General features: G+C 61.6%; 1 protein-coding gene across 1 annotated transcript; it reads right to left on the bottom strand.

Moving 5' to 3' along the window:
• Positions 1–5,346: 5,346 nt before the first annotated feature.
• SLC2A4 (solute carrier family 2 member 4) lies at positions 5,347–24,345 on the bottom strand. The gene is made up of 11 exons (XM_074941175.1): positions 24,265–24,345; positions 16,517–16,642; positions 14,815–14,975; positions 13,706–13,830; positions 12,633–12,748; positions 12,385–12,547; positions 9,110–9,297; positions 8,473–8,577; positions 8,259–8,360; positions 7,911–8,114; positions 5,347–7,567 (listed from the first exon to the last, which is right to left on the bottom strand). The coding sequence occupies exons 1-11, from the start codon at positions 24,298–24,300 to the stop codon at positions 7,364–7,366; spliced, it is 1,530 nt and encodes a 509-aa protein (XP_074797276.1). The 5' UTR covers positions 24,301–24,345; the 3' UTR covers positions 5,347–7,363.
• Between the last annotated feature and the right edge of the window lie 1,550 nt (positions 24,346–25,895).

Genomic DNA, 25,895 nt, shown 5'->3' with positions numbered 1-25,895 from the left:
TCTGTGCCTCAGTTTCCCCACCTGTGTCAAGCTAACTCTCCCTCTCAAGGTGCTCTGATACCCCCTACAAACCAGTGGAGAGCAGCATGTGTTTGAGCATCCAAAGGAACCCTGTATTCTCCTTCTCTGGATGGTAAGAGGTCCCCCACTGTCTGGCCAGCATGCTGTGTACCCCTAATGTGGGGAGGGGGTACCACTTTTCCCTGAGCTCTCAGGGGTCTAACTTAATCTTAACCACAGTAGACAGTCCTGATACAAGCTGTCTTCTCACAGGGGTCACCAGGACTCCTAATAGCTCCCAGGCCAGGCTGGGTTTGAACTGGCAACCTAAACAGGAGGTGGTCTCAGACTTATGACCCCCCACTTGACCCATTTAAACAAGCTGATCTCTGGTGATGCAGGGCGGTCGCAGACAGCATGGTTTTTAATAGCACAGAGCAATTTTCATGACAAAAGTCTTGCTTGAAAAGACAGCTCAGTCCTTGTTTGGGTGAGCGAGATTCAGCAAGAGACACCCCTTGGGCAGGCGTCCAGGCAGGCATCTGCCAATGTGATACACCAGCCAAGAGAAATTCTCCTGCTCCGACACAGGGCCTAGAGTTGAATCTAATGCTTGTGCAGCCCAGTGCCTGTTCAAGTTGATTTCTCACTGAAATACAGATGAGACTTAATTAAAGCTGATGAGAAAGTTTTCCTATCCCTCTAAGTTCAGAAACTTTTATCACCCTAAATCAGATTGTTCCCCCCATCTCAAATTCAGTCTTAGCTCAATAAACCTTTTCTACTTTTTCCTCCCCATGTGATGAGCTTCAACTTCAAAATACTGTAGATTCCCCAATTTTACAAACTAACGGGTGATTGTGGCCTTGAGCAACGTTAATAAAATTGAATATCTCAAATGCCAGTGTCTGTACAATACATAAATTGCAATACCAGGCCATGCGTTGCTTTCTGGTCCCTCAAATCACTGGAGAGCAGTTTCCAAGCCATCCAATTCCAGTGGCGAGATCTACTTGAATTAGTGACTGTTTCTGGTGGGCGAAAGGCCTGGGGTAACTGCTTGTCCATAACAATGGTGTTGAAAAGATGCTGGTTTCAAGGGACTTAGAGCCTTGATTTGATCATTTCAGAAACATCTCTACCAAGCAGTTTGACAAGGGCTGGCCTTGTCTTTTTATTTTCAAAGTGAGTCAATTTTGCCAAACCCAGCCCTGGTTCATGAACAGTCTTGTCAAATATTTGGTACGATTCCTACCCTGCTTTGTCTTAATACATGTAGGCAGCAGACACAATGAGCAGTGTGCAAATTTCAGCCACCATGCAGTTCTGATCCTATTGCCCACAAGTTTTACCGGCCACGCTAAACAGGTCTTGTTAGGCCAGTGCAAACCCCCTACAGTGGATGCATTCCTTCTGAGACGGGTGGGAGGAGTCAGTGCCCCCATAATAAAAATTAAAGCCAGGACAGATTTGCAGCCTGATCTAAACTAAGTTTTACAAGTAAAACTGACTCTTTTAGCCCATCTTTGTGCATATCCACCCTCTGTTGTCCTGGTGCTAGTTGACAACCACCTCCCCACAGTGACGCAGGTCCTATTACTGGTGGAAAAATGCCAAAGTGCATGTGGGTATACTGTGTTAGCTGGAATGCTAAAAATAGGCATTCAGGCATGGTCCTTCAATGTCTCAGTCCGCCTGACTTCAACACTTCTGCCCAGAGGTCACACTGACTGGAAACCCAGCCTTGGTTAAAATCATCTGTGGGTGTTTAACGAGTTTTAATTAAGCTGGTAGTGTGCCACCGTAAATGAAAGGTGGTGAGCAAGTGTTCTCCCTGGCCGCTGAGGGTAGGACAAGGAGAAAGAGGCGTAGTTAGCAAGTGAAAAACTTTCTAACTCCAAGCACAGCTGAGGTGTGGAGCAGGGTACCCCAAGAGGAGATTGGGGTTGGGACAGCCGGATAATATCCCGGATGAACTAAGTTAAACCTTTTTGAATTAGGGTTAATACCTCTGGGTCACATTGTGGTAGAAACGCTACTGTTTCTGTGCTAGGGTGAGATTGCGTAGATCCGCTTTAGCAGGAAAAGCAGATCTGTCTCAAGTGAATTTCTTAGGAAGTACATGCAAATTCTTCCCACCACACCCGACCTTTCAAAGCTATGTCCTGGGGAGGAACACCTAAGAGTCGAGTCTGCTAACTACCTGCTGTGGGAAACTCTGGCTCAAAGACCCCCGATCAGTGTAAAAAGGTGGATTAAACAAGGAATGAGGGTGCTTTTTCTGAGCTGAAGCTAGGATGAAGTTGTAATCCTGAGGCCGTGGTCGGGGCGGGGCTGAGAGACTGTTCTTATTCAGAGCCCCCGTTTGAGTTGGTGTTAATACATTTTTCTCAGCGTTACTTAAGAATGAAGTGAGCGTGTTTAGAAAGCGCAGGGTGGCATCACTGTAGCCATCATTCTGTTCGCAGTCTCTGAAGAGAAAGCAAAGGCATCTCTTACGGAAGAGTGTCTTTCCTGCGACATACGCCGTGAAGGGAGAAAATTATCCAGCCTGGAGCTACCCTGCTCGGAAGGGAGCGAGATGCAAATCTCTGGCCAAGAAGCGGCAGCGGTTACATTCGACTTTCTCCAGTGGTGTAACGTGCTCAACTTTAAGTCAAGTTCGGGATTGTTTCTACAGAACAGCCTAACACCACCACTGTCGTATAAATGCAGTTTTGCCACTATAAATGTACTGCAATGGGTATTGTTTTGTCTGATCAAGCAAGCAAAGCCATTCCTCTGAAAATCACACGTGCCTTATAATTGCATCCACCCTAGGACTTTTACTGCTATATGTCCTTACCACTCATCGTGGTGTGACTTTTTTCCTTTGTAGACTGCTTAATAACCTGCCCTGCCTTGTATTTAACAATGGGGCTCTGGTTACCTTCCTCAGTCTAGTTTGAATGCTCCTTTCTTCCAACAGTTGGTGTTGATCCAATAAATGATATCACCCATTGTGGCTCTCAAGCATAGGCTAGGCCTTAGTGAAGTTTGCTGGGTTTCCTTTTATGATTGCCTAGGTATTGGATGCTGTCTATTACAGGTAGCGCAGGGTTGTTATTGTGACGAAGTGGGAATATTCTTCGTGTTCTCTCTGAATACTGGGTGGGTGCCTCAGTTTCCCCTATGCAGTTCTTACGTATCTAGGTGGCGGGACAGGGGTGTGTGATTGTTGCAGAGCCCTGGGGGGAGGGGTGACGCACTCTGCACAGAGAATGGCTGACCTGGCAACTGGTGGCCTGGGCCCCTCCCCAGCAAAGTGCCAACTGAAAGTGTTGGAGAACAAAGAGATCAGGGGAAAGAGACAAAGGCCAGAGGAGGGGCTGGAGGGAGTTTCAGTTTGGAACTGGCTGGGAAAATGGAGGGAGGTCTGGGCTCCCTACTCCCCCAAGATGGACCTGACTGACGGGTCCTCGCTGAGGGGTCCTACAAGCTCTGTTTTGGCCTGTGTTCCTGTCATCTAATAAACCTTCTGGTTTACTGGCTGGCTGAGAGTCACGGTGAATTGCAGGAAGTGAGGGGTACAGGGCCCTGACTGCCCCACACTCTGTGACAGTTGTATGTGCCTAATTTTAAAATATCTTCACTTTCAGGGCGGGCCGATGGGGTTGGAAACACTTACGCACAGGGCCCTACCAAATTCTTGATGCATTTCATGGTCCTAGGATTTTAAAAATCTGAAATGTCATGGTATCATGAAATTTCAGATGGAGGTATTGTAACAATGGGGGTCCTGACCCAAAAAAGGGGCTGTGGGCGGGTGGCAAGGCCCTTGGAGGGGGGTCGTGGTATTGCCACCCTTACTTCTGCGCTGCCAGCGGAGGTGGGTCTGACCCAGCCCCAGGAGTGGCCCATGCAGGGAAAGAGGAAGTCCCATCCCTCTGCAGCCCAGCCGGGACTAGCAGCTGGAGCCTGGTCCGCAGTAGGGGCCCCCAGCTGTATTTCTCCCCAGCGCTCAGAGCTTAAAGGGGCCTAGGACTGGCTCTGGGTGGGGGACACCACAGTACCTCCCTCTCCCCCCCACCATACCACCCTCACTTCTGCACTGCTGATGGTGGCGTTGCCTTCAGAGCTGGGTGTCTGGCCAGCATCCACTGCTCTCTGGCCACCCAGCTCTGAGGGCAGCGCAGAAGTAAGGGTGGCAATACTACGACCCCCTTACAATAGCCAGCTTTCACAGGTGAGACCAGCTTTCACAGTCCATGCCGCGTTTTTCACGGCCACGAATTTGGTAGGGCCCTACTTAGGCACTAACCCACCATTGATCTAATTTTTAACGGGGGGAGGGTTAGTTACTGGAACTAACTCCTGAGGGAAGTGGTGAATTCTCCATTGCTTGATGTCTTCCCGGCCAACACTGGATGCCGTCCTGGAAGATGCATTAGTCCAACACTGTTACTAGGGGGGAAATGTGAAATTTAATGGCCTTGTAGATCGAGACAGTCTACTGGTCCCTTCTGGCCTCTATGAATTGCAATGTGTTTGTTGCAGCAGAATATTAAAATTAAGGGGACTCTCAAAATCCACCTAACCTCCCCCCTCCCCAACCAACAACACATTTAACTACTAAAATTAGCATCATCCAAAATGGGGAAGCAATATTTCCAGCCATGGTCAGAGACCACTTCTGCCTGTCCCAGTGTTTTGAAATTCTGAGAATTTGCAGACTCCAGAGGGAACTTATTTCAGACTAGAGATAAGGCTTAAATTTTTGTCAGTGCGGGCTATTCACCATCGGAACAATTTACTCAGGGGTGGTGGTGGAGTCTCCATCACTAACAATTTATAATTCACAAGGGGAGTTTTTCTAAAAGATCTAGGAATTGGTCTGTATCCAAGGGCTATCAAACTAGGGCACCCCAAAAATCTGGACTTGAGTATAAATTATCATTCCCTTGTCAATATGAAACGATCTACCCACGGTGCTGTCAAATGCCGAGTGTAATTCACCCAGAAACCTGGGAATGAATTTCAGAATGGCACCTTTGCTTTGCCACAATGAATCTGCCTGTTCGTAGCCTTGTTAAAAAACCCTTAGATCTATTCTTCCCTTAAATCCTTTTCTCTTTCATAACATCCACCTCTGCCATAGGAGCAGTTAGATTCACGAGTGTCTACAATGAAGCAAACACAACCACACTGGCCTCTGTTTGACTCTGTCCTTTATATACAAAGAATTACTTACATTCTTCTCGCTTCAGAGTAACAGCCGTGTTAGTCTGTATTCGCAAAAAGAAAAGGAGGACTTGTGGCACCTTAGAGACTAACCAATTTATTTGAGCATGAGCTTTCGTGAGCTACAGCTCACTTCCGATGAAGTGAGCTGTAGCTCACGAAAGCTCATGCTCAAATAAATTGGTTAGTCTCTAAGGTGCCACAAGTACTCCTATTCTTCTCGCTGAAATACAAAAGGTCACATAATGCGCTAATGCCCCTCCATGTGTCCCTGACATGAAGACAAGCGCCTCCGTTAATTACAAAACAGAAACTCTCTCAGATCCTACTAACCGTTCAGAAGCTTCCTGGCTTCGTCCATAAACTCTCTTCAAGCACAGCTATTCGTCTCTTGTGCCTGTGATCTGCTTAAACGGGTTCTTCTTTTGTCCCACCCACAACAGCTGGCATGATGGAGTGTCGGGTCTAATCGCTAAAATTTTAGCAAGGTTGGTCTTTGTAGGTCAACTCAGCTGGCTGTCTTCAGACTTCCATTGGTCACCCAGCAGCCAAAATGGAGAGCAGTAATTATAACAGCTCTGTTCTGGCTGCTTCTGTATTTACATCCTTCTTTAAAAAAACAAACCAACCAATGATCCCACCGTCTTTAACTAGCAAATTGTCCTGGACTGCTGAGCACAGTCTTCATAGCATCTTGTCTTCTGCTGGCCACCAACACATATCCAATGGGCTTTAGGGGCCTTTTGCCAGTTGCAGCGAGGAGGTTGTAAGTGTGCAAGGCTGAGGACACCATCATGTTAAAACACAATAGCAAGCTAGGTGGACCGTGGGTCTGATCCAATCTGGCCATTCCTTGTCTCTGTAGACATGAGCTGTGGAGCGGATGTCCCACGTTCTGTGTTGACTTGCAACTGGTGCGGACTGCAATTCGCAAAACCCAACGCACCCTTTCTCAAAAGCTTCCCCGCGTTGGGTGATAGCTTTTCCCCCCTCCCTTGTCTGCCCCTCGCAACCAGTTCTCCAAAGATGAGCTGACCATCTTCTCTTGACAATCGCTTTGTCTTGACAATCACAAAGAGTGGTGAGGTCCCCTCAGACCACCTACAAACCTCAGAAGATGGATGGGAAGGGATGTCCCAGGTCAGAGCATCCAGAAAATCCCGCTCATCAACTTAACGAACAATATGCCTGTGAGCTGATTGGCTTTAGGCTAAAAACTGGCACGATGCCCCAAACTGGTGGGGACCATAGGAGATCCCATCTCCAGACCTCAGTTCTGCTGGCTTGGATGGAAAAGGATGGAAGTTCTTGCCACTAGGAGTCAATCGCCAGCCATGGGGAGTTAAGAGGTGACTCCACTGTATCGCTGAAAGGTTTCCTCCAAGGGATCAAGTGCTGGCCACTCTCGGACACGGGCCACTGTACTACATGGACCATGCATAGGGCAGAGAGCCACAGCTCCTGTCCGTAGGAGCCTTGCCGTTCAGCGACGGAGGCAGGGCATTTGACGGCGTCCATGACGCATGGCCTTCTTGCTCCAACCTTCCGCGCTCTAACGCCGAGAGCTAGAGAGGAGATCTCGCTCATTCTGGCCCTTTGGCTCAACGTTCGGTAGGACCAAAAGAACTCCACCAGAGTTTTGCATCTTCCTCCTACCTTCTCATCGATAGAAAAGTCTCCTGTCTCTGAATCGACGCAGAATCCCATTGGAGTCAACGGTTTTGGAGCCTACTACTGTCATATGCTGCTCGGGAATGCCTGAACATCTGTTCCAGCTGCTGGATATGGTCTCAGGGCGGTCTTTCCCTGCCTCCAATTCCAAGAGCAGGCAAGCAGCTGAGCTGGATTCTCCTCCAGGTTCCCCTTCCTTTGTCACTTAACCGAGCTCCTTCTGCAGCTCCCAACACAACTTTATCTCCATGCCCCTGATAAACACACACACACACACACATACAACACAATCACTCTCTTGCTGTATATATATATATATGTATAATCTTAAAAATAAAACCCACAAATCTAAAAACAAAACAACTATTCTAAAAATCTCTAAACCTTGCTGTGTCGTTAAAGTGCTCGGTTACGGTTACATTCCTCTTGTGTCTCTGTCTCTCTCTCTCTGGCCGATCGCTCCCGCCCTGGGTCAGGCATTGTCGTCTGGCCCCAGACAGTCCAGCTCGGTGGAGGGTTTGACTTCATGGTCTAGCAGAGACGGGGTGCGTCGGAAGGCGGCAGCAATCTGATCGAAGGTCCGGCCCCGCGTCTCAGGGACTTTGAAGTAGGTGAAGAGGAAGAAACCCAGGAGGAGGGCCGCGAAGATGAGGAAGACGTAAGGCCCGCAGACGTCCTATGGGAGAGGAGAGGAGGGGTGAGTGCTGGATGCAAAGGGAGGTGCGGGCTGGTTTTGCCAGCGAGCGCGTGTGAGCACCATTTGTCCACCCGTGGCTGCAGTCACGCTTATGCCGGCTTGTTCCCACTCCCAGCCCTGCTCCCGCCTAGGAGCCAGTCTTGGACCCAGCCCTGCTGTGGGTCCCTGCCCCCCCTGCCCGTGGGCATATTCCCAGTTGTAAGAGCCGGCATTCACTATTCTGGTGCCTGCGTGCTCATGCATGTCTACACACAGTTGTGTGGCATTGCGGGTGTGTCCGAGGATCGCTTTGCACGCACCCCACCTGTGGGGGTGCACTCACCGCCATGGACTGGAAGGCCATGCCAATGATGAAGTTGCAGGTCCAGTTGCAGCACCCGGCCACCGCTATGGCCGCCGGGCGGGGCCCCTGGCTGAAGAGCTCGGCCACGATGAACCACGGGATGGGCCCCGGCCCAATCTCGAAGAAAGCCACGAAGCCGAAGATGGCCACCATGCTGATGTAGCTCATGGCCGGCACTCGCTCCTGGCGGGGGAGAGAGACGAGGCTGAGAACCTGCATTGCGGTGCCACCAGGGGCGGGGTGGCCGTCAGTGCCGCTGCCCCAGCGCAGCCCTGGGGGGGCCGTGCTCACCCCTAGGCTCCCAGTCCCCACTTCCCGGCTGCTCACCAGATACACCAACGCCACCGTCATCACCACGGCACACACCATCATGCCCGCCAGCCCCACCAGGTGCAACGTCCGGCGGCCTGCCCGCTCCACCAGGAACAGCTTGTGGGGAGGGAGAGACAAGGGGGACCGATATAAGATTTGGGAGGGGTGGGGTGTGGATGCCCCCACCCCCCAAGGGGCAGCTGGCTGGGGTGGGGGGGGAATCTCTTACCGAAACAACGGTGAAGGCGGCGTTGATGGCCCCAGCGCCGATTGTGGCAAACACCGGCTGCTCCAGCCCGGCCGACTCAAAGATACTGGTGGAATAATAGAATATCTGGGGGGGCAGAGAAGGGGGGGTCAGAGCCGGCTCTAGTCGGACTCTCCCCCCCCCCACCCGATCCCATGGGGTCTCGCTTTGATCCCTCTTCTTCAGGCTCCACCCCATCCCCCAGACTCCAGCCCCATCCCCCCAGCACCATTCACCCCCATCCAGACTCTGCCCCAAATCCCCCAGGCCCCATCACCGGCAAGTCCCACCCTCTCTCTCCCATCATTGCTCCACCCCAATTGCCCCCCCAGCAAGCTCCACCCCCATCTCTTCCAACCATGCTCTGCCCCAATTCTCCCAGGTCCCACCCCCAGCAAGGTCCGTCCCCACCTCTCCCAGGCTCTGCCCCAGTTCCCCCCATGCTCCGTCCCCAGCCAGCCTCCACCCCAGAGCTCTCAGGTCCCAGCCAAGCTCCACCTCCATTTCCTCAGGTTCCTTCCACCATCTCCCCAAAGCTCCACCCCCCAACCAAGCTCCACGCCTGACCCCATCTTCCCCCAGCTCCTCCGTGAACCAAGCCCCGACCCCCACCTCTCACCGCGTTGATGCCGGAGAGCTGCTGGGAGAGCTGGAGCACCACGGCGATCAGCAGCGGCTGGCGATAGATCCGGCAGCGGAAGAGCTGGGCGATGGAGACCTTGCGCTCCATGTCCATGCGCCGCTTCTCCTCCTTCATCTCTGACAGCGCCTCGCTCACGTCTCCGCACCCCGTCAGCCGCTTCAAACCTGCCGGCGCGGGGAGAGCAAGGGATGTGGCGGTGACGGACAGAGGGATGGGGCATGGATAGATGGGTGGGACGACTCAGGGGGAGGGAGGGATTGGATTAATAGTGGGATGGGTGGGGGGTCGACACATGGCGAGGTAGATAGATGGGGATGGATGGATGGGTTGGGGGTGGACAGATGGATGGGTAGATAGATGGGGATGGATGAATGGGTTGGGGGTGGACAGATGGATGGGTAGATAGATGGGGATGGATGGATAGGTTGGGGAATGGATGGATAGGTTGGGGGGTAAACAGATGGGTAGGTAGGTAGATGGGGATGGAGGAATGGGCTGGGGGTGGACAGACAGGTAGGTAGGTAGATGGGGATGGATGGATGGGTTGGGAGGGTAGAAGGATGGGTAGGTAGGTAGATGGGGATGGATGGATGGGTTGGGAGATGGATAGATGGATGGGTGGATGGATGGATGGATAGGTTGGGGAATGGATGGATGGGTTGGGGATGGAGGGTAGACAGATGGGTAGGTAGGTAGATTGGGATGGAGGGGTGGGTTGGGGGTGGACAGATGGGTAGGTAGGTAGATGGGGATGGAGGGGTGGGTTGGGGGATGGACAGATGGGCAGGTAGACAGATGGGGACGGAGGGAGGGACAGATGGGTTGGGGGAGGAATGGATGACGCATGGATTGGGGAGACGGAGGGATGGGTCACTAGATGGGGATGGACGGATGGGTTGGGGGTGGACGGATGGGTTAGGGGAGGAATGGATGACGCATGGGTTGGGGAGACGGAGGGCCGGATCGCGAAGGGGGTGGACGGAGGGCTGGGTCACTAGATGGGGATGGACGGATGGGTTGGGGGTGGACGGATGGGTTGGGGGAGGAATGGATGACGCTTGGGTTGGGGAGACGGAGGGCTGGATTGCGAAGGGGATGGACGGAGGGCTGGGTCACTAGATGGGGATGGACGGATGGGTTGGGGGTGGATGGATGGGTTGGGGGAGGAATGGATGACGCATGGGTTGGGGAGATGGAGGGCTGGATCGCAAAGGGGGTGGACGGAGGGCTGGGTCACTAGATGGGGATGGACGGATGGCTTGGGGGTGGACACATGGGTTGGGGAGACGGAGGGCTGGATTGCGAAGGGGGTGGATGGAGGGCTGGGTCACTAGATGGGGATGGACGGATGGGTTGGGGGTGGATGGATGGGTTAGGGGAGGAATGGATGACGCATGGGTTGGGGAGACGGAGGGCCGGATCGCGAAGGGGGTGGACGGAGGGCTGGGTCACTAGATGGGGATGGACGGATGGGTTGGGGGTGGACGGATGGGTTGGGGGAGGAATGGATGACGCATGGGTTGGGGAGACGGAGGGCTGGATCGCAAAGGGGGTGGAGGGAGGGCTGGGTCACGAAGGGGGTGGGCGATCGATGGGGATGGATCCATGAGTCATGGGTGGGCAGGGGCCGTACGGAGGGCCGAAGAGGAGAGGGGGTGGCTGGTGGAGGGGCGGGTGGCCAGGTCAGTAGGAGTTGGAAGGGAGAGAGCAGTTAGAGCCGTGGCTCTCAAACGGAGGCCGCAGGCCACTTGCCACCCAATCGGCACAGAGCTGCAGCCCACGTGACGTTCTCAGGGCCATCGACATAGTATTGGCTTGGCCCAGAACGGTAAATAGGTTGAGAGCCACAGAGTTGGGTGGGTGGGAGGTGGATAGATAAAGGGATGGGGAGATGGATGGACAGACGGACGGGCAGGTGGAAGACAGGAGGGATGGACAGACGGAAGGGTGGGCGGAAGAGGGGAGGGACACGCGGGCGGGTGGAAGAAGGGAGGGATGGAGAGACGGACGGATGAGGGGGTGGGCGGAAGAGGGGAGGGACAGGGGGGTGGGTGGAAGAAGGGAGGGAGGGATGGACAGACGGACGGATGGAGGGCGGGCGAGGGGAGGGACGGACAGACGGGCGGGCGGAAGAGGGGATGGATGGACAGACGGGTGGGCGGAAGAGGAGAGGGACAGGTGGGTGGGTGGAAGAAGGGAGGGATGGACAGATGGACGGTTGGGGGGGCGGGCGAGGGGAAGGACGGACAGACGGGCGGGCGGAAGAGGAGAGGGACAGGTGGGTGGGTGGAAGAAGGGAGGGAGGGATGGACAGACGGACGGTTGGGGGGGCGGGCGAGGGGAAGGATGGACAGACGGGCAGGCGGAAGAGGGGAGGGACGCACGGGCGGGTGGAAGAGGGGAAGGACGGACAGAAGGGCGGGCGGAAGAGGGAAGGGACGGACAGACGGGTGGGTGGAAGAGGGGAGGGGCAGGCGGGTGGGTGGAAGAAGGGAGGGAGGGAGGGATGGACAGACGGATGGTTGGGGGGGCGGGCGAGGGGAAGGATGGACAGACGGGCGGGTGGAAGAGGGGAGGGATGCACGGGCGGGTGGAAGAGGGGAAGGACGGACAGAAGGGCGGGCGGAAGAGGGGAGGGACGGACAGACGGGCGGGCGGAAGAGGGGAAGGACGGACAGACGGGCGGGCGGAAGAGGGGAGGGGCAGGCGGGTGGGTGGAAGAAGGGAGGGAGGGAGGGATGGACAGACGGACGGTTGGGGGGGCGGGCGAGGGGAAGGATGGACAGACGGGCGGGCGGAAGAGGGGAGGGACGCATGGGCGGGTGGAAGAGGGGATGGATGGACAGACAGGCGGGCGGAAGAGGGGATGGACGGACAGACGGGCGGGCGGAAGAGGGGAAGGACGGACAGACGGGCGGGCGGAAGAGGGGAGGGGCAGGCGGGTGGGTGGAAGAAGGGAGGGAGGGAGGGATGGACAGACGGACGGGCGGGCGGGCGGAAGGAGGGAGGGACGGACAGACGGGCGGGCGGAAGAGGGGAGGGACGCATGGGCGGGTGGAAGAGGGGATGGATGGACAGACAGGCGGGCGGAAGAGGGGATGGACGGACAGACGGGCGGGCGGAAGAGGGGAGGGACGCACGGGCGGGCGGAAGAGGGGATGGATGGACAGACGGGCGGGCGGGCGGAAGGAGGGAGGGACGGACAGACGGGCGGCTGGGGGGGCGGGCGAGGGGCCCGCGGGGGGACTCACTCTCTTTGGCCTTGGACTCCTTGTTGCGGACGATGTGGAGGTACCGGGGGCTCTCGGGGCAGAAGGGGAAAAGCACCAGCTGCAGGGCCGACGGGGCCACGGTCAGACCCAGGAGCAGGGGCCAGAGCTCGGGGGTGCCGAGGAGGGAGTCCAGCCCGAACACCTGCCGGGGGGGGGAGAGAGATGGCATCACGGCGCCCCCTGCCGGCCCCCCGCCCGCTGCCGAGCCCCCCGCAAGTGCCTGTTACCTGGGCAATGAGTATCCCGATGACGAGGGCCAGCTGGTGCAGGGTCCCCAGCGCCCCCCGCAGGTGGGTGGGGGAGATTTCACCCACGTACATGGGGACCAAGCCAGAAACCAGCCCTGGGGGAGACGGGAGGGGAAGGGAACAGCAGATTAGTAGGATGTTGGGGGGGGGGGGCTGTACTTCCTAGGTCTGTGGGGGGGAGTTGAGGCAGAGGGTTTTGGTCCCCCCCGTCCCCTACAAAGCGCCCCCTTTAAGAGGTGGGGCTTGTATGCTAATGACTGAGCCATGGCAAGAAGTGGGGGGGTGGTACCTGTGACATGCAGAACTCAATGACGGCCCCCACCCAGGTCCCGGGGCACCCAGCCAACCGCACCCCGCAGCACCCACTGCTCATCCGCCCAGATCCCAGCTTACCCACCCCCCCACCTGACATCCCCCGGCATCCACCACCCCACCCATCCACCCACCCATGGAACCCCCGTCCCCCATGGCACCCCCCCCTACATCCCCAGCATCCACCAGCCCCCCCATCCACCCAGGCTCCCCCCCACCCATGGCAGCCCCATCCCCTATGGCACCCACACCCCCACCCTACATCCCCCCGCATCCACAACCACACCCATGCACCCAGGCTTCCCCCCATCCATGGCACCCCCCCATCATACATCCCCTGGCATCCACGACCCCACCCACCCATGGCACCTCCACCCCCCATGGCACCCACACCCCCACCCTACATCCCCCAGCATCCACCACCCCACCCACCCATGGCACCCCCACCCTACATCCCCCAGCATCCACCACCCCACCCACCCATGGCACCCCCACCCTACATCCCCCAGCATCCACAACCACACCCATGCACCCAGGCTTCCCCCCATCCATGGCACCCCCCATCCCCTATGGCACCCCCCCATCTTACATCCCCTGGTATCCACCACCCCACCCATCCACCCACCCATGGAACCCCCGTCCCCCATGGCACCCCCAGCCTACATCCCCCGGCATCCACCCCCCCACCCATCCGCCCAGGGGCCCCACCCTCCGATTGGCCGGCGGGCGCTGTCCGTTACCTGAGTAGGCCCCAATCAGGAACCGCCCGAGGATCATCATCTCATAGGAGCAGCCCAGCTTGGCCAGGCCCATGAGGGCCCCGCCCAGGAAGGCCAGGGCGTTATTGATGATCATGGCCCGCTTCCTGGGGACGGGGGAGGGGAGAGAGGGTGAGACACGCGGGGCCCCCAGCCCCATGTGCCCTGCGCCCCGCCCAAGCAGACTGATGACGGGGGAGGCCCCAGGGGTCTCTGGGGCGGAGAGCACCCCGTACTGGCCACCACACCCCACAGCACAGCGCCCCCTGCTGAGCCCCTCGGCTCCCTGCCCCACCACGCCCCCTAGTGCCGCCCTGGGGCCAGCCCTGCCTGCCGGGGGAGAGCACCCCCTGCCAAGCCCCCCGCCCTGCTCCCTGCCCCACCGCGCCCCCTAGCGCCACCCTGGGGCCAGCCCTGCCTGCTAGGGTAGAGCGCCCCCTTCCGAGCCCCCTGCCCCACTCCCTGCCCCCTAGCGCCGCCCTGGAGCCAGCCCTGCCTGCCCAGGGAGAGTGTCCCCTGGCGAGTCCCCCACCCCACTCCCTGCCCCCCAGCGCCGCCCTGGGGCCAGCCCCGCCTGCCGGGGGAGAGCGCCCCCTGCCGAGCCCCTCACCCGACTCCCTGCCCCCCTGTGCCGCCCTGGGGCCAGCCCCGCCTGCCGGGGGAGAGCGCCCCCTGCTGAGCCCCCCGCCCCGCCCCCTGCCCCCCAGCGCCGCCCTGGGGCCAGCCCTGCCTGCCAGGGGAGAGCGCCCCCTGCCAAGCCCCCCGCCCTGCTCCCTGCCCCCCAGCGCCGCCCTGGGGCCAGCCCCGCCTGCCGGGGGAGAGCGCCCCCTGCCGAGCCCCTCACCCGACTCCCTGCCCCCCTGTGCCGCCCTGGGGCCAGCCCCGCCTGCCGGGGGAGAGCGCCCCCTGCTGAGCCCCCCGCCCCCGCTCCCTGCCCCCCAGCGCCGCCCTGGGGCCAGCCCTGCCTGCCAGGGGAGAGCGCCCCCTGCCGAGCCCCCCGCCCTGCTCCCTGCCCCCCAGCGCCGCCCTGGGGCCAGCCCCGCCTGCCGGGGGAGAGCGCCCCCCGGCAGCGGGCGGCAGAGAGGCGTTACCTGCCCAGCCACTCGGAGACGACCCCCACCAGGAAGGAGGAGATCATGCCCCCGATGGAGAAGATGGCGACCGACAGGGACCAGAGGGTGGTGAGCGTGGCCGGGTCGATGGGCGAGCTGTGCCGCGCCAGCCAGGTGGCATTGTAGTTCTCCTCGATGATCTGGGCGGGGGCGGGGTGGGGGGGCAGAGAAAAGGGGTCGGTCCCCGATGCCCCTCACTGGGCCCCCCCCTCCCCTCTGCACTGATCCGAAACAGGGCTCAGCTTCCCTGACCCGGGGCCGGAGGGGAGCCGGCGCCCCCTAGAGGGGACAGGCCCCTGCCCCGTTCCCCGCCCCCCTGAGTCAGCCAGGCCCCGCCCTGGGGCCGGGTGGGAGCCGGCGCCCCCTAGAGGGGACAGGCCCCTGCCCCGTTCCCCGCCCCCCTGAGCCAGCCAGGCCCCGCCCTGGGGCCGGGTGGGAGCCAGCGCCCCCTAGAGGGGACAGGCCCCGTGCCCCGTTCCCCGCCCCCCTGAGCCAGCCAGTCCCCGGCCTGGGCCTGGAGGGGAGCCGGCGCCCCCTAGAGGGGACAGGCCCCTGCCCCATTCCCCGCCCCCCTGAGCCAGCCAGTCCCCGCCCTGGGGCCGGGTGAGAGCCGGTGCCCCCTAGAGGGGTCAGGCCCCGTGCCCCATTCCCCGCCCCCCTGAGCCAGCCAGGCCCCGCCCTGGGGCCGGGTGGGAGCCGGCGCCCCCTAGAGGGAACAGGCCCCTGCCCCATTCCCCGCCCCCCTGAGCCAGCCAGGCCCCGCCCTGGGGCTGGATGGGAGCCAGCGCCCCCTAGAGGGGACAGGCCCCTGCCCCGTTCCCCGCCCCCCTGAGTCAGCCAGGCCCCGCCCTGGGGCCGGGTGGGAGCCGGCGCCCCCTAGAGGGGACAGGCCCCTGCCCCGTTCCCCGCCCCCCTGAGCCAGCCAGGCCCCGCCCTGGGGCCGGGTGGGAGCCAGCGCCCCCTAGAGGGGACAGGCCCCGTGCCCCGTTCCCCGCCCCCCTGAGCCAGCCAGTCCCCGGCCTGGGCCTGGAGGGGAGCCGGCGCCCCCTAGAGGGGACAGGCCCCTGCCCCGTTCCCCGCCCCCCTGAGCCAGCCAGGCCCCGCCCTGGGGCCGGGTGGGAGCCAGCGCCCCCTAGAGGGGACAGGCCCCTGCCCCATTCCCCGCCCCCCTGAGCCAGCCAGTCCCCGCCCTGGGGCCGGGTGAGAGCCGGTGCCCCCTAGAGGGGTCAGGCCCCGTGCCCCATTCCCCGCCCCCCTGAGCCAGCCAGGCCCCGCCCTGGGGCCGGGTGGGAGCCGGCGCCCCCTAGAGGGGACAGGCCCCTGCCCCATTCCCCGCCCCCCTGAGCCAGCCAGTCCCCGCCCTGGGGCCGGGTGAGAGCCGGTGCCCCCTAGAGGGGTCAGGCCCCGTGCCCCATTCCCCACCCCCCTGAGCCAGCCAGTCCCCGCCCTGGGGCCGGGTGAGAGCCGGCGCCCCCTAGAGGGGACAGGCCCCTGCCCCGTTCCCCGCCCCCCTGAGCCAGCCAGTCCCCGCCCTGGGGCTGGATGGGAGCTGGCGCCCCCTAGAGGGGACAGGCCCCTGCCCCGTTCCCCGCCCCCCTGAGCCAGCCAGTCCCCGCCCTGGGGCTGGAGGGGAGCTGGCGCCCCCTAGTGGGGAAAGTGCCGTTGAGGGGGAATCTCTTACCTTTTGGGGGGCATTTATGACACCGATGTTGTAGCCGCACTGCAGGGACCCCAGCACGGCCGTGAAGACCGACAGCACCAGGGTCGAGGTTACCCTCGGCCTGGCTTCCCGCGGGACTTCGTCCCCCTGCGGAGACACAAGCGGCGCCCCCTGCAGGTGAGCTGACCCGCGCCCCCGGGGAGCCGTGGAGGCGGGGGAGGGGGGGACCCCATCTCTCCCTGCGCACCCGGCACTGCGGCAGGGCAGTTCGCAGCACCGGGAGTGCAAACGCCGAAAGTTGCCCGGCCCCGTGCAAAGGAGCCCAGGTTTACCCGGCCTCTGCGTGACGACGGAGAGGAGGCATAACCTCGTGCAAACCCACAGGGGCTTGCACCGCCTCGCACGACGGAAGAGGGGTAGTGTCCCCCCCCCGCCCGCCGTGCAAATACCGAAGGATTTCGCAGCGTGCGTCCCCCTGTCCTCTGACTAAGCCTGACCTGTTCTCTTCCCCTGCCACCATCTGCTTCCAGGTCTGCTTTCCACATGACCCCCCCCGGACCGAGACGGGGCCCCGTCGTGCCAGGCGCTGCCCACACCCCCCCGGACCGAGATGGGGCCCTGTCGCGCCGGGCGCTGCCCCCAGACCCCCCCAGACCGAAACTGGGGCCCCGTCGTGCCGGGCGCTGCCCACACCCCCCTGGAATGAGATTGGGGCCCCGTTGCTGCCCACACCCCCCCGGACTGAGATGGGGCCCCGTCGCGCCGGGCGCTGCCCCCACACCCCCCCAGACCGAAACTGGGGCCCCGTCGTGCCGGGCGCTGCCCACACCCCCCCGGAATGAGATTGGGGCCCCGTTGCTGCCCACACCCCCCCGGACCGAGATGGGGCCCCGTCGCGCCGGGCGCTGCCCCCAGACCCCCCCAGACCGAAACTGGGGCTCCGTCGTGCCGGGCGCTGCCCACACCCCCCCGGACCGAGATGGGGCCCCGTCGCGCCGGGCGCTGCCCCCAGACCCCCCAGACCGAAACTGGGGCCCCGTCGTGCCGGGCGCTGCCCACACCCCCCCAGACCGAGATGGGGCCCCGTCGCGCCGGGCGCTGCCCCCAGACCCCCCAGACCGAAACTGGGGCCCCGTCGTGCCGGGCGCTGCCCACACCCCCCCGGAATAAGATTGGGGCCCCGTCGCTGCCCACACCCCCCCGGACTGAGATTGGGGCCCCGTCGCGCCGGGCGCTGCACAGATAGAGTGAGAAACAATTGCAAATCCACGTACCCCACCCCCACCCCAGGGCCCGACTTATAGGGCAGGGCATATCTGCAGCTGGCAGACAAGGGGTTGGGCAGTTGGCATTGAATCAGGCACGGCTGCACTTCCGAGTGGGGGAGGGAGAGAGACAGGGTGATCTACTGGTTAGAGTGGGGGGGGGGCTGGGAGCCAGGACTCCTGGGTTCTCTCCCTGGCTCTGGGAGGGGAGTGGGGGCTGGTGGGTTAGAGCAGGGGGGCTGGGAGGCAGGACGCCTGGGTTCTCTCCCCAGCTCTGGGAGGGGAGTGGGGGCTGGTGGGTTAGAGCAGGCGGGGCTGGGAGCCAGGACTCCTGGGTTCTTGTCTGCGTGTCTGAGACCCTTCCCCTTTAAATGCCTCAGTTTCCCCCCTCTGTAAAATGGGGGGGGAGTGGGCACTGAAGTTTCATTCACTCACACTCTCTGCTCCAATGCTGCGTCCCCCCCCCCCGCAAAAAACCCCACCTCTGATTTCATCAGCTGCTCCCTCTGCATGGGCAGACCCCGAAAAGGCCATATTCCCCAATGGGGGGTGGGGGAGCATGGATTTGGGGTGCCCTCTGCACACACACCCGCCTGTCTACCCCTCCCTCCCAGCCCCAGTGCTGACCCCCTGGACACTGGTGACAGAGGTAGGTCAGTGGCGGGCTCCCCTGAAATATCGGGGATCAGCACCCCCCTATCAGTGTGTCTGTGTGGGGGGTGATTATAAAACAGGGGGGCCTGATCCCTTCCCATCCCCCCCCACCCCACGTTCTCACGCTGATGGCCATGAAGGGCCTGGGCCCTGCCCCAGAGAAGCCTCAGCTGAAAAAAAGCCCTTATTAGGAAAAGCCCCAGAGCTGGGAAACCCAGGAAATGTAAACAGTGCCCCCCCCACACCTCCCCCTAAGCCCCAGGGCGGGGCCTGGCTGGCTCAGGGGGGCGGGCAATGGGGCAGGGGCCTGTCCCCTCTGGGGGGCACCGGCTCCCGGTGGGTGGCTGGCTGGCTGGGGTCTGGTGGGAGACCCTTGGGCTGAGCCTGGGGGCCGGGCTGCAGGTATCAACCCCCCGCACCTGGGGCACGGCCGGGGGCCCAGAGCGCCCCCCCCATACACCCCCCCCCCGTTCCTCCGTGCAAACACACAGAGCATCCTGCACACGCACACCTGTGCACCGGCGAGTCACACGCGCACACCCCGGCCGGTAGGCAAATCCTGCCTTATCCAAACAGACCGGAGCCAAACCCTTCCGGCCGCGCCCCCACCCGCGACTGAGTGCAGGGCCCCGCTCCCGGTGTCACCCCCCCCGATTCTCTCCAGCAGGGGGCAGCGCTGCACGGCCTCCCCCGCAGCCCCACGGCTAACACACCTGCCCCTGGCCCCACCTCTCTGCCAGCTTGGTACAGAGAATGGGGCTACGCCCCAGCCAGAGCCATGTTTCCATCACCAGCCCCCCCACCCCGCTGTACGAACCCCCCCAAACCCCACAGGGCCCCCCCCCATGAAAAGTCCCCTCTGGCTACTGCCTCAGTGTCGCTGATGGGGGTCAGGGAAAAATGTGTGGGGCACAATCACCCCGACTGAGGTGAACCCCCCCCCAAGCTTTTCCAGAACAGAGACGTTTTATCGCCCGCCCGCGCCAACCAACCCAGGACTGAGGCCCCACCTCCCCGCCCGCGCCAACCAACCCAGGACTGAGGCCCCACCTCCCCGCCCGCGCCGCCCAACCCAGGCCTGACGCCCCACCCCCGCCCGCGCCGCCCAACCCAGGCCTGACGCCCCACCCCCCGCCATGCCGCCCAACCCAGGTCTGACGCCCCACCCCCCCGCCCGCGCCAACCAACCCAGGCCTGAGGCCCCACCTCCCCGCCCGCGCCAACCAACCCAGGCCTGACGCCCCACCCCCGCCCGCGCCGCCCAACCCAGGCCTGACGCCCCACCCCCCGCCATGCCGCCCAACCCAGGCCTGAGGCCCCACCCCCGCCCGCGCCGCCCAACCCAGCCCTGACGCCCCACCTCCCCGCCCGGGCCGCCCAACCCAGGCCTGACGCCCCACCTCCCCGCCCGGGCCGCCCAACCCAGCCCTGACGCCCCACCCCCGCCTGCGCCGCCCAACCCAGGCCTGACGCCCCACCCCCGCCCGCGCCGCCCAACCCAGGCCTGACGCCCCACCCCCACCTGCGCCGCCCAACCCAGGCCTGATGCCCCACCCCCGCCCGCACCGCCCGACCCAGGCCTGATGCCCCACCCCCGCCCGCACCGCCCGACCCAGGCCTGATGCCCCACCTCCCCGCCCGCACCGCCGTCAGACCCAGGAAGGTGGAAGCTGTGTGAGCTGTGCCTTGGAGCCTCCAGCCTCCTCTGCCCCTCCATGCGCTTCCCACAGCCAGTCCACCCAGGCGGGGTCCTGGGGGGGGCCAGAGGGTCCTGCCCCCCCACTCCGCAGTCAGGCAGGACTCTCAGCCAGCCAGTAACACAGAAGGTTTATTAGACGACAGGAACATGGTCTAACACAGAGCTTGTAGGTGCAGAGAACAGGACCCCTCAGCCGGGTCCATTTTGGGGGCCGTGAGCCAGACGACCCCGTCTGCCCTTCACTCCATGTCCCAGCCAGCCCCAAACTGAAACTCCCTCCAGCCCCTCCTCCTCTGGGCTTTGTCCCTTTCCCGGGCCAGGAGGGCACCGGACCCCTTTGTTCTCCAACCCTTTAGCTCTCACCTTGCAGGGGGGAAGGGCCAGGCCACCAGTGGCCAGGAAACAGGGTGTCGGCCATTCTCTGTGTCCAGCCCCCTGCACACCCCTGCCCTCTAGGGCTCTGCAACGATCATACACCCTTACCCCACCCCCTAGATATGTAAGAACTGCCTAGGGGAAACTGAGGCACCCCCACACCGGGGACTGTGACAGCTACATAACACAGACCTGCCGCGACACCACACGCATGCGATCGGTCACGCAGACCTGACACCACCCCACATGCGTGCGCTACATAACACAGACCTGCCACGACCCCACACGCGTGTGCGACCTAACACAGACCTGACCCCACGCCCAGGTATGTGTTCTAATAGGTACGCTACCCTCACATGTGCTATATAACACAGGCCCGACATCACACCGCATGTGTGAGCGTCAATAGGCCCACGACCCTCACGGGTGCTGGAGAACATAGATCTGACACGATCCCACACATACGTGGTAAAAGAGCCACGTGTGTGTTCAGTATACCAGGCACTTTCCCCGTGTCCAGTATAACAGTGTCACGTATATGGTCCGTATGGCATGGGACATTTCAACCCTCGCACGTGTGGAGTATAACAGCCACACGGTGCCCCCAGAAGCATGGCATAACATAGACAAGACACACGGTGCCCCACACATGTTCAGAAGAACAGACACATGCCCCCCATGGTGCAGCGTTACAGAAACACTGGGACATGTATGTGTCTTATAAACACACTACCCACATGCTACAAAACATATATCAGATGACCACACGCGTGTTTTATATAACATAGGCCCACTATCCCTCTCATGCGTGCTCTATAAGACGGACCAGCTACACAGCCGAGCCGAGACACGGCGTCACACGTGTGTTCTAGGTAACAGACAGACTCCTCACGTGGGCTGGAAACGGGGCCCTACCAAATCCATGGCCATGAAAAATGCGTTGCAGACTGTGAAATCTGGTCTTCCCCACCCCCGTGAAATCCGGTCTCCTCCCCCGTGAAATCTGGTCTCCCTGCTGTGAAATCCGGTCTCCTCCCCCGTGAAATCTGGTCTCCCTGCTGTGAAATCCGGTCTCCTCCCCCGTGAAATCTGGTCTCCTCCCCCGTGAAATCCGGTCTCCTACCTGTGAAATCCGTTCTCCTCCCCCGTGAAATCTGGTCTCCTCCCCTGTGAAATCTGGTCTCCTCCCCCGTGAAATCTGGTCTCCTCCCCCGTGAAATCCAGTCTCCTCCCCCGTGAAATCTGGTCTCCCTGCTGTGAAATCTGGTCTCCTGCCCCGTAAAATCTGGTCTCATCCCCCGTGAAATCTGGTCTTCCCCACCCCCGTGAAATCCGGTCTCCTCCCCCGTGAAATCCAGTTTCCTCCCCCGTGAAATCCGGTCTCCTACCTGTGAAATCTGGTCTCCTCCCCTGTGAAATCTGGTCTCCTCCCCCGTGAAATCTGGTCTCCCACCGTGAAATCTGGTCTCCTACCTGTGAAATCCGGTCTCCTCCCCCGTGAAATCTGGTCTCCTACCAGTGAAATCCGGTCTCCTCCCCCGTGAAATCCGGTCTCCTCCCCCGTGAAATCTGGTCTCCTCCCCCATGAAATCTGGTCTCCTCCTTGTGAAATCCGTTCTACTACCTGTGAAATCCGGTCTCCTCCCCCGTGAAATCCGGTCTCCTACCTGTGAAATCTGGTCTCCCCCCCGTGAAATCTGGTCTCCCTCCCCATGAAATCTGGTCTCCTCCCTGTGAAATCCGGTCTCCTCCCCCGTGAAATCTGGTCTCCCTGCTGTGAAATCCGGTCTCCTCCCCCGTGAAATCTGGTCTCCCCCCCCCCCGTGAAATCTGGTCTCCCTCCCCATGAAATCTGGTCTCCTCCCCCAGGAAATCTGGTCTCCTCCCCCATGAAATCTGGTCTCCCTGCTGTGAAATCTGGTCTCCCACCGTGAAATCCGGTCTCCTCCCCCATGAAATCTGGTCTCCCACCGTGAAATCCAGACTCCCCCCAGTGAAATCTGGTGCCCCCCCACCCGAGAAATCTGATGTTTCGTGTGCTTTTACTCTATACTACACAGATTTCACGGGGGAGACCAGCGTTTCCCAAATTGGGGGTCCTGACCCAAAAGGGAGTTGGGGGGAGGGCGGGTCACAAGGTTATTTTAGGGGGGGTCGTGGTATCGCCACCTTTACTTCTGCGCTGCCTTCAGAGCGGGGCTGAAATCATGAAACGGAGATTTTTTGGATCGGGAAATTGACCATAACGGCTGGTGCCCTCGGTGGGGCCCGAGCGATATGACAGCCCACCCGGGAGCCGTGGGCCCCGGTCCAGCCCCACGGCGTCACACCCGTGTGCTAGACACCATGCAGATATGCCCCACCTGGGCTGTATGACTAACACCCGCCCGCCGTGTAACCTAGATCAGGCATCCCACGTGTGTCCTATGCACCCTACAGACTGCTCCCCCCCCCGCAAATCCGGGCAGCAGAACGGACATGCATGCCCCATATCCCACAGACCCCCCGCGTGTCCCGGATACCAAGCCAGAGGCCCCCGTGCCCCCCCCCACATGTATGACAAATAACCCAGGGCAGCCCAGACACGTGAGGTGGGTCACGCACCCCCACCCCCACCCGCCCTTACACAATGGGTGGAGTATAAATAGCCCCACGTTTTCCTCGTTAATGCCATGGCCAGGGGGCAGGATTTTATTGCCAGGGAGGAGGGGAGCTGGGGGGGGGGGGATGGGACGGGACGTTAAATGTGGGGAACAGATGGCCTCCAAAACTCAATAAGCTCAAGGAGAATCAGGGCGGATGCAACCCCCTGCAAGGCACCCCCAGTTTCGCTCACAGTCCCCCCCTTCCCCTTGGCCTATACTGCCCCCCACTTGGCACCCCTGCACTGTCCCAGCTGCACTCCTCACACGGCCCCCCAGCCCCATGCTGCCTCCCATGGCCCCACACTGACCCCCCAGCGCCATCACTCCCCAACTGCCCCTCATGGCCCCATGGCCCCCATCACCCTCCATGCCCCCCCAGCCCCATGCTGCCCCCCATGGCCCCACGCTACCCCCCACAGTCCCCATCGCTCCCCACAGCCCCCCATGGCCCCACACTGACCCCCATGGTCCACATTGTTCCTCACAGCCCCCCATGGCCCCACACTGTCCCTAATGGCCTCCATCACCCCCCACTGCCCCTTACAGCCCCATGCTGCCCCCCACAGTCCCCATCACTCCCCACAGCCCCCTATGGCCCCACACTGACCCCCCATGGTCCCCATTGTTCCCTACAGCCCCCCATGGCCTCACGCTGTCCCTTATGACCTCCATAACCCCCCACTGCCCCTCACAGCCCCATGCTGCCCCCCATGGCCCCACACTGACCTCCCAGCCCCATCACTCCCCACTGCCCCCCATGGCCCCACACTGCCCCCCACGGCCTCTATTGTCCCCATGGCCCCACGCTGCCCCCCACAGTCCCCATTGCTCCCCACTGCCCCACATAGCCCCACGCTGCCCCCCATGGCCCCCACACTGACCCCCCAGGTCCATCACTCCCCACTGCCCCTTATGGCCCCATGATGGCCCCCAAGGTCCCCATCACTCCCTACAGCCCCATGCTGCCCCCCATAGCCCCATGCTGACCCCCCACAGCCCCCATCACTCCCCACTGCCCCTCATGGCCCCACACTGCCCCCCCAGCCCCATCACCCCCCACAGCCCCCCCAAGGCCCCATATTCTTGCTCTGCCTCAAACCCCCCCCCCAGCTCCAATCCGGCCGGTTTTACCTCCCCTCTGCTGATCTGCTGAAATCCCGTCGGCATCTCGGCGGCTCGGAGCCCCGGGAGGGACAGAGACCCCCGGGTGGGGCGGTGCCGGGGGGGGGGGGCGCGCCTTGGGTCTTGTGCGAAGAAATGGAAAGGTCAAGCCCCCAGGACGGTCTGTTAGACCTGACCCGAGATCCTGGAGCGGGGCGGGGGGGGACAGAAAGAAAGAAAGAAAGAAAGAAAGAAAGAAAGAAAGAAAGAAAGAAATGGATTAAATGAGAAAGAAAGAAAGAAAGAAAGAAAGAAAGAAAGAAAGAAAGAAAGAAAGAAAGAAAGAAAGAGAACTAGAGGAGACCCGAAGGGAGAGGAAAAGCCAGAGGGGGACGGGGAAGGGCGAGCAGCGGGGAAAGAGGGAATGAAAAAGGAAAGACGGACCGGCCCGGGGGGGAGAAGCGGGAGAATGGGGAAAAGGAGGAGTGAAGGCAGGAGGGCCTGGGGAATCACCAGGGGGCAGGGGAGGGAGGGAAAGGGGAAATGAAAGGCGGAGAAGGGAAGAGCGCGTGGGAAAGAGGAAGGGGACCGACCGGACGGGCCGGGGACCGACCGGAGAGACAGAGCCCCCCGGGAGGGGGGGAGGGAGAGAGGGAGCCGCCGGCGGAGGGGAGCTGAGGAAGGCGGAGGCTGGCAGGGCGGCTGCAGGCACCGGGACCGAGACGCGTGTGCCAGGGGCCGGGACAGGGAGTCCTTCAGCGGCTGCGGATGGCCGGGGCCTCCCGCCCCACGGCGCGGATTGGCTCCAGCCCCTAGTGATTTCCCCACCAGCCAGAACGCTGGCGGGAGGGGTCGGCTGGGAGCCAGGACTCCTGGGTTCTCTCCCCTGCTCTGGGAGGGGAGTGGAGGCTGGTGGTTAGAGCAGGCGGGGCTGGGAGCCAGGACTCCTGGGTTCTCTCCCCTGCTCTGGGAGGGGAGAGGAGGCTGGTGGATAGAGCAGGCGGGGCTGGGAGCCAGGACTCCTGGGTTCTCTCCCCTGCTCTGGGAGGGGAGTGGAGGCTGGTGGTTAGAGCAGGCGGGGCTGGGAGCCAGGACTCCTCGGTTCTCTCCCCTGCTCTGGGAGGGGAGTGGGGGCTGGTGGTTAGAGCAGAGGGGGGTGGGAGCCAGGACTCCTGGGTTCTCTCTCTGGCTCTGGGAGGGGAGTGGGAGGCTGGGAGCCAGGACTCCTGGGTTCTCTCCCCTGCTCTAGGAGGGGAGTGGGTCCTGGTGGTTAGAGCAGGGGGGGCTGGGAGCCAGGACGCCTGGGTTCTCTCTCTGGCTCTGAGAGAGGAGTGGGAGGCTGGGAGCCAGGACTCCTGGGTTCTCTCCCTTGCTCTGGGAGGGGAGTGGGGACTGGTGGGTTAGAGCAGACGGGGCTGGGAGCCAGGACTCCTGGGTTCTCTCCCTGGCTCTGGGAGGGGAGTGGGAGGCTGGGAGCCAGGACTCCTGGGTTCTCTCCCCTGCTCTGGGAGGGGAGCAGGGGCTGGTGGTTAGAGCAAGGGGGGCTGGGAGCCAGGACTCCTGGGTTCTCTCCCTGGCTCTGGGAGGGGTTAAATCCCACCCAACGAGGGTAGATCCGTCCCCATCATCGTATCCACTCGTTATACTCCACGGCTGAACAG

This window comes from Natator depressus, chromosome 28 (genome assembly GCF_965152275.1).
Source record: "Natator depressus isolate rNatDep1 chromosome 28, rNatDep2.hap1, whole genome shotgun sequence".
In the NCBI taxonomy this organism is placed as follows: domain Eukaryota; kingdom Metazoa; phylum Chordata; order Testudines; family Cheloniidae; genus Natator; species Natator depressus.
This window is presented reverse-complemented; position numbering and strand designations above follow the sequence as displayed.

What these genes read in the sequence shown, in the direction of transcription:
- SLC2A4 (XM_074941175.1), bottom strand. Translation starts at nt 24,300, where the DNA reads ATGCCGACGGGATTTCAGCAGATCAGCAGAGGGGAG. An exon ending in AGCAGATCAGCAGAGGGGAG is followed by an intron (nt 16,643 to 24,264) that starts GTAAAACCGGCC and finishes GTGTCTCCGCAG; the next exon opens with GGGGACGAAGTCCCGCGGGA. An exon ending in TGGCCTTCCAGTCCATGGCG is followed by an intron (nt 7,568 to 7,910) that starts GTGAGTGCACCC and finishes CCTCTCCCATAG; the next exon opens with GACGTCTGCGGGCCTTACGT.